The sequence below is a fragment of the Phalacrocorax carbo genome, chromosome 12 (genome assembly GCF_963921805.1).
Source record: "Phalacrocorax carbo chromosome 12, bPhaCar2.1, whole genome shotgun sequence".
NCBI lineage: Eukaryota > Metazoa > Chordata > Aves > Suliformes > Phalacrocoracidae > Phalacrocorax > Phalacrocorax carbo.
This window is the reverse complement of record NC_087524.1, coordinates 20551455-20564106: the sequence shown is the minus strand read 5'-3', so window position 1 is coordinate 20564106 and position 12652 is coordinate 20551455. Positions and strand designations below refer to the sequence as shown.

Genomic DNA, 12652 nt, shown 5'->3' with positions numbered 1-12652 from the left:
TCCCCAGTACCAGAGTGGGTAATGTAACACAGCTGCTCAGGCTTCAGGTCATCCACTAATTGAGGCATCTCAGCCAACAAGCTTGGTCGCTACTTTGCAGCATGCACTTGCCATATGGCAACGATAGTTTCAGGTCATTAGAGAGTTCTCTCCTTAGCTATAAATTCTCTTCTATTATGCTCTAATTAAGTTGCGTTGTTGGCTTAGTTAGGCTACTGAACAACTCTGAGAAGACAAATTTCAATTACTGCCACTTATTTAAAAGCTAACAGCATTTTTAAGGTTAAAATGTTTTGTATAAAATTTAAAGTGAGCAGATCTGTAAGTAAGAGCTATTTAAATGAAATTGAGACATCTGGAAGATTTAACGCTGAAAGTTCCTTTCCTCAAGAAAGCTTTTTTTTTTCTTTCCTTCTCTCCTTAAACAAAACAGATTCTTAGTAATGGCTCAGCACTACTATTTCCTAATGCTTTCTTTTAATTGCCTTAAATCCACTGGCTCAGTGCTTTCTTTTTAAACTACTGAACAGCTCTGGAGATGAGCTGTATGCCTGTGTGTGGCAGGAAGGTTAATTTTGTCCTTTACAAATTCAGAAAATGTGTAAGTTATAGTGCTTTATTAATTATTTTTATATCTGAAATGACAAATGCATTTTGTTTACATTTCACAAGCGCATTTAACCAGCAGTAACAGGAAAAAACCAAACACCAGCTAAACTATCTTATGAACAGATAAAGCATGCTAAACTTACCACAACATCTGACCTCATCTTTCCAAAAGTCTTGATTAAATGAGCATAATGATAGTCCTCCATCTGCCTTAAAATGGCGGTCATGCATGCAACAAAACTCCCCTGTCAAAAACAGAAGTACAAACAAATCCATTATTTAAGACAGGGCAACATAATACTTGCTCTCAAAATGTAAGATTGCTAGAGAGCACCATGTAACACAGTGGATATAATTCTATCATTTAGATTCATTAATGAATATGCAAAATGCTGTCAAGGAAACAAAAAACATCTTTAAAAGTTTCTATTTCCAATTTCATGGTTTTATTACCATCTTCACTGGAGATATTGCAACGTATTCTTCATATAAAAATTGCTCAGGCATTAAAGGCTTTGGAAGGTAATAAACACCGCTCCTAAAAATATCACACAATACCAGAACTTGCATTTGGGAAGTCGACACTCTGCTCAAGGAAGAAATCTCTCCAAAATCATTATATTGAGCATCACAGTTAAACCCCAAGTTTTAATTTCATTGAGTGGTATTTGCAGGTACTGTGATGCTTAAAAACCCAACCCAAACCAAAACCCAATGAATTCCAGAAAAACAGAATAGCAGTACCAAACATATCTTTCTCAAACCATGAAAAAAGTGAGAAGTGCCAAAAAAAAGTTTAATCTTTCCTTCTGGCAGGTGAAAGTATCGTAGTGACAACTCAAACCCACTTCTATGGCTACCAGATGTTCCGATCCCATAACTGACTTCTCTGCTTCTCCGTCCTCCTTCTCAGCCTATCTGCTAAAAACCTGTTGACTGACTCTGGTAAGAGCGTCCACACCTTTTCTGGTCTTTAATGAAGACAAAAATGTTGGCAAAAATCAGCAGAATTGAAAAAAAAAAAAATTATTCTATATACAGTTTCATAAAGTTGTGAATTCCCCCTCTGTGCCGTTTTCAAGGTTAGTCTCTGCCATGCACAGCCTGGCAGAACGCTCAGGAATTTTCTCCTCTTTCTAAGCATAGCACAGAGTTCTTATTGTTACCTGTAAGATCTGCATTACTTTCAATTTAAAATATTTATTTCTACATCAGTCCAAGTAATTGAGATCAAATGCGAAATGACACCGGGTTATCTGTGTGTGTTACGAGCCCTCTTATTTACAGTCTAATCCCCCAGCCTCCACCAGATAAGCACTCCTTGAATTTGCTTTTCTCCTACGTAATGGAGTTTAGATCTGAACTCCCACATAACTGATTTCGTCCATGCGAGAGCATTATTTTTTCTACGCGATGCAAAGGTACCTGATGAGAGTTCTTAGGCATACGCAAACGGCATGAATATGAAAGGGAAAGGCCACCCGAGCTGCCGCTCCGTGACATCAAAATAACTTTATAGCGAACTACGACAAGAATAGAAGCTGTGGCTGCACGAAGATAATGTTTACCACTATGAAATGTAAATAAGATGGGATCATCCCAAAAATCTCAAAACATTAATTGTCAAAACACCATATAACAAGCACTCTGCATAACAGACACTGTAAAAGGGCTCATGTGTGCAAGCAAATATTCAATAGCCCATATTCAGTCCTATTTCCCCTAATGACGTCATCAATCAAAGTGATGCTTCACTGCTAGTCAGAATTATAAATTTTTAAAATTGGCTGCTTAAGACTAGCCTGCAGATGTAATTCAGTCCATCACTTCTCGTAAGGTTCTGCAGATGGCTCGTAAATGCTCAGGAGAGCTGAAGACAAACTTTGTTTTGCTCATGGTATCTTTTTACAGACACTCGCTCACTCACGTAATCTGTGAAGTCCTTTGCGTTGCAAACACATAACCCTGTCTTTACCTTCCTTCCCATCAACGCCACGTTTGCAAATCCAGCCCTTTCAGGTAATTCATCAGGCAACGTACAGTCTCTGCTTCCTTCTAACAATGTTATTTCTATAAGCGGCTAATAGCTTTGGTCGTATTTCTGTGTTTATCTACCCATTTGGTGAGTAATTTAATATACACGGCTGCAACGGTCAAAAGATGAATTTCATACCTAAGGAAATTATCATGGCAACCTTGCAGGTGAAAAAAATGAACGTGGAGCAACTGTTAAACTTCCAAATGCATTGTAGTATGGATTTTTAGATATAGGAGCAGCTACAGATGCGGATGAATTTGACTGCCATCTCCTCTGCATCTTCCGGTGACCCTCTCCCTTCCCCTGGCTGCTCAATGGGATGGCTGCTTGTACACGAGCCCTCTCTTCCCCCTCCAACACCCCCGGCTCCTGCCAGGGCAGCCCAAGCCTCCCCTTGGAGCAGCACACTAATTTGGGGGGAGCTGCTATGACTGTCCCCGTAAGCCAGGGAAAACGATGAGACAGATAATGAAGCGAGAGGTAATTACAGAAGAATATCTTCTTAATTAGCATGGTGACAATCGGAAAGGACACAGGAAAGTTTAATGTCTGGTGGTTAAACACTGCTTCCACGTGAAAGTGTGAAAATATGAAAGCGTGTCAAAAACCTGGAACGGTTGCTGGAGAGAAAAAAATAAATACAGAAAAATAAAGCAGCTTAGCAAAGAGAAATGAAACATGAATATGACAGGATTCAGCTGCGCAGTTAAGTTTTAGTTAAAGAAAATTACAGAAACTTGCTAAATGTTGTCATGTCAGCTTATGCTGAGCCCCAGAAGTGGTGCCGAGTAGAACGGTTCAGGGTCCTTGACAAGTAAATCAACATTTTTCCCTGTTTCCCTGCATAAAACAATGACTCATGCTCATCTTCGTACTCTCTTGGTAACAAAAAACCCTTCCTTCACTGACATAATATTGTTCCTTCAAGCCTCCGTTGCATTACACACGAAGACATCTCTGTTACAACATTTATCTTCAGATCCCCACCTGCCAAACAGTTCTTTGCACTTAGTGAGGTATTATTTGCAGCCAGCATGCTCTTAATTACAATGCTAATAAAAATTTCTAATTATTTATAGGCAATATTTGTACTGTAGGTGCTTTTAATATGGTCTATTAACTATTTAGCAATAGCTAACAACATTATTAAATTTTAATCGTAAGTTGATTTTTAATCTTTAGTTGGATACACAGAAAGAAAATACCTAATTCTCTAAAAAAATCAATTTCCATTTTAACTGTAGGAGTAATTGCAAACTTACATTTATACAGCAAGTAGTGCAAGGGCAACACAGGGGGCTGCCACTGCCCTGTGCAATTATTAGCGATTCATTCACTGAAATAGTGTCCAGGTTTATACTGAAAGTCTTTCGCACCCTTCCCTACCGCCAAGCTCAGGAATGAAGTAGTCACACGGTGACTAAGATAATTACTACACATCGTGCTAGAGGAGCGCATTTAATGCACTTTGTGAGCAGTTGAATGCAATTAATTTCTCTTCTACCCAAAACCAGAGGTGCTGGATTCATTCCTTCTTTTCAAACCAGGTACACTGAGGCAAGCGGGAGTTTAGTATTCCCAAAGCAAAACCATGGGATCCAGGGCATCCGCAAGCCGGTCGTAAGGGAAGCCAGCTCCAGCTCCAGCTCCCGTGCTGGAGGACTGGTAATTCAGCTCCGTTAAAAGAAAAATTAAAGAAAAAGCCAAACAAAACCAAGGCAAAATAACAAAGAAGCTGATTCTTATTTGGAAACATTATTATTCAGAAAAAACATTCTGTATTAAAAAAAAAAAAGGCCATGCAATTCCAAAATTTAATCATCTTTCTAATTCCTGTAAAACACAGTTCTGAAGGAAAAGTCGGAGAGGCACACGAGTCCTCAGAAAGTACTTATTTTCTTAAATTATCTTTACAATAAAATAATGAATGTTCAAATAGCCCTTTAACAGATATGAGCAGGGAAATTTTAATATCAAATAATCCCCACAAGCAATACTAACACTGAAAAATTTCAGAATGAGAAGAGAATTCCCTGCAGGAGAAACAACACATGCCAATGCTCTTCTCCCTCAGGGGTAAACCAGCCTATTTTAAATAGCCTTGTCCATTTTCTTCCAGGGAAATCTCTAAGCTGGAAATATTAAGCTTTTTATGTATAGTGAGAAACTCTAAGAGAAATCCAAACTACACTAAGTGAAGGGATGTTTCATTATAATGTCCCTATTACCATGATCAGGAACAGATCCATTTATCTTTCAATAAAATTTTCCTTACATGACCTTAAAAGACTACAAGAGCTAAATAAATAAATGGAAAAATAATTAAAAAAAAAAACAAACACACACAAAAAACCCCCCCAAAACATTAGAATGAACTTTTCACTACATTTTTGCTTTCAGAACATTTTCATAGAAATTACTTTGTTGAAAATGGTTCGAGTCCCTCACAATCAGCAGTTTGCAAGGATATACAAAGGCAGTGAGTTCTCTCTTTGCTCACTACATGTACTCTCTCTATATTACCAACAAATCAAGAAATAAGAATCCGTTGTTATCATTTCTAGAAGCCATGAATGAAATTGCCACCACTTCTGGACTCACACGATAGAAACCCATCTTTAAAATGCCCCACATTTCAACTTTTTGGTAACTGCGGAGCACCTCTCCTGTGAGGCCAGGCTGAGAGAGCTGGGGTTGTCGAGCCTGCAGATGAGAGGGCTCCGGGGAGACCTTCTGTGGCCTTTCAGTACTTAAAAAGGGCTTGTAAGAAAGACGGGGACAGACTTTCTAGTAGGGCCTGCAGCGACGGGACAAGGGGTAATGGTTTTAAACTGAAAGATTTAGACTGGGTATAAGGAAGAAATTTTTTATGATGAGGGTGGTGAGACACTGGCCCAGGTTGCCCAGAGAGGTGGTCGATGCCCCATCCCTGGAAGTGTCCAAGGCCAGCTTGGACTTGAGCAACCTGATCTAGTTGAAGATGTCCCTGCTCATGGCAGGGGGTTGGACTAGATGGCCTTTGGAGGTCCCTTCCAACCCAACCCAACCTATGATTCTATGATAACCCAACATGGATATGACAGAGGATCTCCTGGCATTTCTTGTTCTGAAGAACACTTTATATTGTATAACATATAATGACCCAGTAGCATACAGCTCACCACTAGCTACCAGTTAAAATGCCCCAGCAAAGGTTCCTGACCACACCACCACAACGGTCAGTGAAAGCACGTGAGGAAGGTTTAAGACCCCACAGCAAATATGCCAAAACCGGGAATGGGGATCACTCTTTATGGACATAATTCAGCTCCCCAGGAGCAGAACACCTCACTTCTGCTCACGGGCCTCTCTCGGCGCTGGAGAGAGCACTGCGCTCGAGGACCCTGCACTGGCCAGCGCGCGGCGGATGGGAGTCACAGCTGTCGCGGTATTCGACAAGTCCGCACAGCACCTAGAACGAGTTTGACACAGACTCCTTAAGAAGCATCTACCTGTGCCGTCACGTGAGTAAGGACAGGAATCAAAAAACAAATATAGATAAACACCCCTAAAGATACATACGTATATATATAAATCTATATGTATATAAATTCATACATGTATTTCTTATAGTATTAAACATTTCCTTTCCTGTAATAGAAAACAGTAAATTCCTCAGCACCTTTAGAGAGAAAGTTATTTCACAGATACAGCAACAGAATGTAAACAAGTGCAAAATGTTAACATCTATCACTTTTTTTCTTCCTGAACGTATGCTACCTTCCATTTCCTTAGGCCAAATCCTGCCTTCTTGAACACGAGTAAATGGAAGGAATAAAACATGCAAGTCTTTTTCCTTTGAGAAACAGAAGTTAACGTTTGTAATAATGTGAGTGATAAATGCTTTGGGTTTTTTTCTCCTGCTGCCACAAACATTATTACAGAGGCATCAATTTAAAAACGAAGCAAGATCCACTAAGGTGTTTTCAGCTGACAAACTCTGCTCTCAGAGCTCTCAGACACGACGTGCCACCTCCTTTACCCAGTCTGATTTAAGCAGCTCAGCACTTGCCTAGTTTCTGCCTAGCAGAAACCCCATTTAGGTCAACCCAATTCAGAATTCAGAAGACTGATATGGAAGCTTATTGGTGAATATTAGTTTATTTATTCTTGCATAATTTGTTTTACCTCAAAACGTATTCTATAGATCCAGATTCGATCTCTGACAGTTCAATCTCTATCAATCAATAGAAAACTTGTTTTAGCTGGAAATCCTTTACAGGACTTCAATGCCGATTACTACATCCTGACCGGCTAAGCGCTCTGGTTCCAAAATAGAAAATAATGTAAATTGAGCTGATTTTCCTGAAATTTTCCATTGTCATAGGTGGGGTACAGAAGAATAACATTTAGGTGTGCTAAGCTTGTCACTGGGATAATGATGCAGGGCTGCTCCAGGGTTGGGTCAGGCTGCTCAGAGCTTTGCTACGTTGGGTCTTGAAACCTGCAAGGGTGGAGATGGCCTTGCATTGAAGACCCTGGCTCTGACATCTTGACAACCTGGGGGGCTGCTGCTAGGTGCCCCCAAAGCCTCCCTGAAGGCAGACCAGAGCCATCCTTCTACTGCCAGAAGTCACAAGCTCCCAATTTTCCCCATCTCGGGGACCTCTCCTGCGCCGTCAGGAGACCAGGATCTGCCAGCCCCGCCGTCGCTGCCCCATCTGCTCACCCCTTCCCACAGCAGAGCAGACTCACACCTGTCTGGGGTTTCCAACCCCTTTGGTGCAAACTGCTGCATCCGTAAGCTCTTACAAACAACACAAATTGGGCATTTTACATAAAAGTGAAAATTTAAGAGAGGTCAGTTCCATGCTGAGCCGCTGTGGGAACTGCTTAGCGCAACTCTGATCTGGCAAACCAGTGAGCAAAAATTTCCCAAGATACGCTTTAAGTCAACAAAAGCTCCTGCAATTAACAAAATGATTTTGTGGATGCAAAATAAATGCAACAAAGGTATGTTTTTGAGTTTCCTATCTTGTGTTTTACTGGAAAAACTAGTTTGAGAGCTACAGAGAAAAAAAGCCATACTGAAGTACCATAATTACACATTTATTTGAGAAAGTACTTTATCTGGAAAGGCTGGCTCTTAGCAAGAAGTCCTTGTCCAGAGGTTTCCAAAGTTCTTTCAACTACCAACTGCTAGAAGAAGACCAAACCTACAGCCGCCTTCCCCCGTGCCAGGGGCAGCTCTCCGTTACTCTGCCCGGGCGGACCCACAGGCTCCCGATCCCTCCCATCTCAGTGAGCCCCAGCAAGGTTAAAATACTTAACCAGCTCCCCTTCGACACCCTTCTGTGCTGTAACACTGCGACGGGCTCTGATCTACTGCTTCTAAATGAATTCTGAATAAACAAAATCCTGATTATTGTTTCATTTGAAGGAAAATCCTGTATTGCCAAAGACTGGGGAAAAAGAACGACGACCCTCTGAATACAGGGACACCTCCCTGGCAGGGACAGCAAAAAGGATCTTCACAGAGGTCAAAACCAGAACCCAAGATCACGACAGCTCAACTGAAATCCATTTTGTAACATGCTTATTTATTAGAAACTCGACGATATGCACAATGAGAATATATACAACGTGTTCCCCAGTTTGAAAGTGCTTTGCTCTAACTTTCGTAAAAGGCAAGCAAAAAATTAATGAGACATTTTAACAACACCACTTATCAGTTTTCTAAGGCTCTTTTTCAAAGAAGTCCATTTTAACCAAAAATGCTTCACTTTATAAAGCTCTATACAGTCTCAGTAATAACAGTATGCCCTTCAATTGAAATCACAGTGCTTAAGATTTCTGAAGGTCAGCCCATTTATTTTTGGTTTTCTAAATGCAATTGCTTTTCCCCGCCTTTTTATTCCCCCTGCTATACTAAAATTATTTCACCGAAAATCTAGAGAACTGCCCTCCATTAATCTGTTTCAGGTATCTTGGCTTATGCTTCTATTAATGCTAATAAAAAAATTATAAATATAAGTAATAAAATACAGAAAACAACAGTATCTACAGGTATGGCTAGTATCCAAACAGTGAAAGAAATAAGGAAAAGCCATACAAAATATATCTTTAAAGAATTTTGCACACATGCAGCACTAAATATGGGAACAGAACCATTCTGGGATTTAGAATTACTTTTATTGTAATTATCACTGCCTGAGTGATAATTAATAAGAAGAGTGAGGTGTATCGAGAACTGGCTCAACACAGAGCTCAGAGGGTCGTGATCAACGGAGCAGAGTCTGGTTGGAGGCCCGTAACTAGCGGTGTTCCCCAGGGGTCTGTGCTGGGTCCAGCCCTGTTCAACATGTTCATCAATGACCTGGGCGACGGGACAGAGCGTCCCCTCAGCAAGTTCGCTGACGATCCCAAGCTGGGAGCAGCGGCTGATGCACCAGAGGCCGTGCTGGCATCCAGCGAGGGCTGGGCAGGCTGGAGAGCTGGGCCCAGGGGAACCTCAGGGAATTCAACAGGAGCAAGTGTCGGGTCCTGCCCCTGGGGAGGAACAGCCCCCCGCACCAGCACAGGCTGGGGGGGACCTGCTGGGGAGCGGCTCTGCTGAGAGGCCCTGGGGGTGCTGGGGGGCAGCGAGGGGACCCTGAGCCAGCACCGGGCCCCTGGGGCCAAGGGGGCCAGCGGTGCCCTGGGGGGCATGGAAAGGTATGTGGGCAGCAGGGCGAGGGAGGTTCTCCTCCCCCTCTGCTCTGCCCCAGTGAGGCCACATCTGGAGTGCTGTGTCCAGGTCTGGGCCCCCCAGTTCAAGAAAGACAGGGAAGAAAGATGCTCAGGTCTCCCTTGTGAGGAAAGGCTGAGAGACCTGGGTTGGTTCAGCCTGGAGAAGAGAAGGCTGAGGGGGATCTCATCAATGCTAATAAATATCTGAAGGGTAAGTGTCAAGGCAATGGGGCCGGGCTCTTTTCAGTGGTGCCCAACGCCAGGCCAAGGGGCCACAGGCACAAGCTGGAACACGGGAAGTTCCCCCTGAACATGGGGACAAACCCCTTCCCTGTGCGGGTGCCAGAGCAGGGGCACAGGCTGCCCAGAGAGGCTGTGGGGTCCCTTCCCTGGAGACATTCACCCCCCGCCTGGACGCGGCCCTGTGCCCCTGCTCTGGGGGTGCCTGCTCACGCAGGGGTGGGACGGGGTGAGATCCAGGGGGCCCTTCCAGCCCCTGCCATTCTGTGAGTCTGTGGTTGGCACTCAAAGCCTTTCATACCACATGTGTGATAACCAGACACATGGGGAAGGACAAGGACAGAGATGCAGCACAAACAGGAGCTGGTATGCTCCTGCGTCAGTCCCCGTTTGAGGAACGGTTTCCACAGAGCCCCACACAGAGGACGAACCTTTGAGTAAGGCTTCAAAGATGCAACCTCACCGCAGAGCAGAGATGTGCACTGACATTTTTGTGCCATCTAAAAACATACAGGAATTTGGACTGGTACCACTTGGTTTAAGATTTACCCACTCTCCTCAAATGCATTTAATGATGTTTTGTCAGCTTGGCTGTTCAGCTCTACCTGTAGAAGGTTACACCTGGGTTATTTAACGGTAATGCAGCTGATGTTCCCATCAAGAGTGGTCAGCAGCCTCCTTCCCCGATGCATGGCGAGACAGTTTTTAATCCCACTACAGTGCACACCGCTCTGCCTCCTTACCGCACGCACCAGTGCTTTTGGGGGGCTACAGAGGGCGGCGGTGAGCACCTCCGGGTGCCCCTTCCCACACGATTCTCCGAGCCCTCTCCTTCCCGTGGGATCCTCTTAGCTTCAGGCTCCGCTCTTCCTCTGTTTTGGTGGAAAAACATTGCTCTGACCCTCTTCCTTGACAATTCAACCTACCCTGTCATTTAAAGACATCTCTCTGCAGAAAGGTTTTGTTTTCCCCCTTCAGTCTCTCTTGTAAACTGGACATATAATGAAACCTGACTGGAGAAAGCCTGTCTCCAGAATTCACATGCACACTGGCAACCACTGCTCTCCAGTTTGAGAACCAATGCCATTACATGCTACTTAGGTGGGGTTTGGAGGTAAGCTAAGCGAACAGACGTATTCATGAACACGGGCATGCATTTCATCTGCACTGTTCCAAAATCCTCATCAACTGTTTCAGCGTTTGGGGAATTACTCACCCAGAAGCACCTCACGAAGGCCTCCACCTCTCCCTGCACCCGGCGCCGAAGAGGAGCGACAGAGACGTGACCCACCAGCTCACAGAAATGGGTGCACACTCCTGCGCACACAGACAGTGCGATCGTCTTGGTACGCGCTTAACTTGGGAATAGCAAAGTTCCTGCCGCTAATATGAACCTCAGACTAACTGCCTTCCTTGTCCCAGGGAAAGCTTTTCATCTTGTTTATTTCAGACTTCCCAACACAAAATTATGTCTTACTTTCTTCACATTATTGTTAGGAAGCTAATTTAACTAGAGTTATTATTATCATCCTCTGAAGCACTCGCGAAATGAAAGGCATATCTGTTCTCACACTCAGTGTTAGATAAATGACAAGGAAAAAAAGCTGAACTTTCTCTGGAGCAAACAGAAGTCACCAAAGAGCTAAAATAAAAAAGAAGCTAGAGGATAACATGGCCAAGACGCAGCCACATGCACCCCCGGCGCAGGAGCGTGTCCTCCCCTCGCAGCATCCTCAACAACCAGAGGACCAGAGAGGGCTGTTTTCAGCTGCGTCACCCACGCCGCTGCGTCGGCGCCAGCTACAGAGGCAGCAGAAGGGGCTCAGCACTGGCCCAGGGCGAGCCTTGCGGCATCACCGCGGGGAAGGAGAGGCTCCCAAAAGCCAGGCAGCCAGCCTCTTCCAGCATGGCAGGCTGCTGCCTTTGCAACCGTACTCTAGGGGGGCACGAGCGAAATATAGTTTACGGATCCTTCACCACAAAACCCCGCTCCTGGCTGAACACATCTGTAAACCACAATGTTAGTTAATGCAATCAGAAGGACAATTTTACTTATCACACGTGATGAGGGTTGAAAGCCGGGTAAATAAACGGTGACCACATTGATGCAGATCAGCTAAAGAATTTAAGTTTTGCAAATATAAGAAAAAGATAATTTTAGACAACTGGCATCCTATGTTAAGAACGACCGCACTGAAGTAATTTCAGTAATTGTGATAGCCTACAGGTATTATGGATGTCATCTCTGCAGCAGGCAAATCATGCTGCAGTAAGAGATCACTATGACAAATCACGGGAGTACTAAGGGAAGATGTATGATCTTTTAAATGAACCTCTGCTTCATACAAGACAGGTGACCCTGCCAGATGAATACACTTCCAAAAGCAACAGCCATTTTTAAAACAAATTATTCTACTTTTGGTGCTTCTCATTTGACTGTTGTGACATAAAATATTTAACAACTGGTTTATTGAAGGGTTCGGCAAGCTTGAGAGAAAGATCAGAAATATGTGCCATCAAAATTTAATTGATAGAAACACACAGTTTAGACATCCTTGGATTTAAAAAGCAGCTTTAAGAAGAGGTCTCTTTGGGGAAGCTTTTGCATTTTTTAACTCATTTCTACCTTTGGTTCTCAATCACATACACCACCGCACCATACCACTGGGGCTGTTCTGTTACGAAGCTTTCGGGACAGAGCAGACAGTGGGCATGGGGAGGAGGTTTATGGGGAAGGCAGTCTCTGATGTCGTGCTGTGCTTCTCAGCTTTCAGTGCTGTAGAAGGTTAGGTAGTCCTTGCAGACACAAATTACTGCAAGGCTCTCATCAGTGTTAAAAATAAAGACAGGGCTCTCTTCACATTTGCATGTTATCAAAATGAAAACCCCATCAGCCAATGTGCTTGTTCCCTCCTCCCCAAAGAGTAGGAAAACAGGTTAAATCGAGAAAGATAGCACTGCTGATAACAGTCTGGTCCTTTATTATGACTTTTCTAAGTTAAGTTCAACTTTCTGTGAGATTTCATAGTATAATAGCAAAATTAGTAGTATTTATAC

At 43.4% G+C, this 12652-nt stretch overlaps 1 protein-coding gene across 2 annotated transcripts in view; it reads right to left on the bottom strand.

Moving 5' to 3' along the window:
* Window positions 1-12652, bottom strand: part of DOCK1 (dedicator of cytokinesis 1) — a 316638-nt gene that overhangs the window by 132403 nt on the left and 171583 nt on the right. For both annotated transcript variants that reach the window (XM_064464378.1, XM_064464379.1), the window contains exon 28: window positions 753-854. In XM_064464378.1, the coding sequence (XP_064320448.1) occupies window positions 753-854 (102 nt within the window). The remainder of the gene's footprint in view (window positions 1-752; window positions 855-12652) is intronic.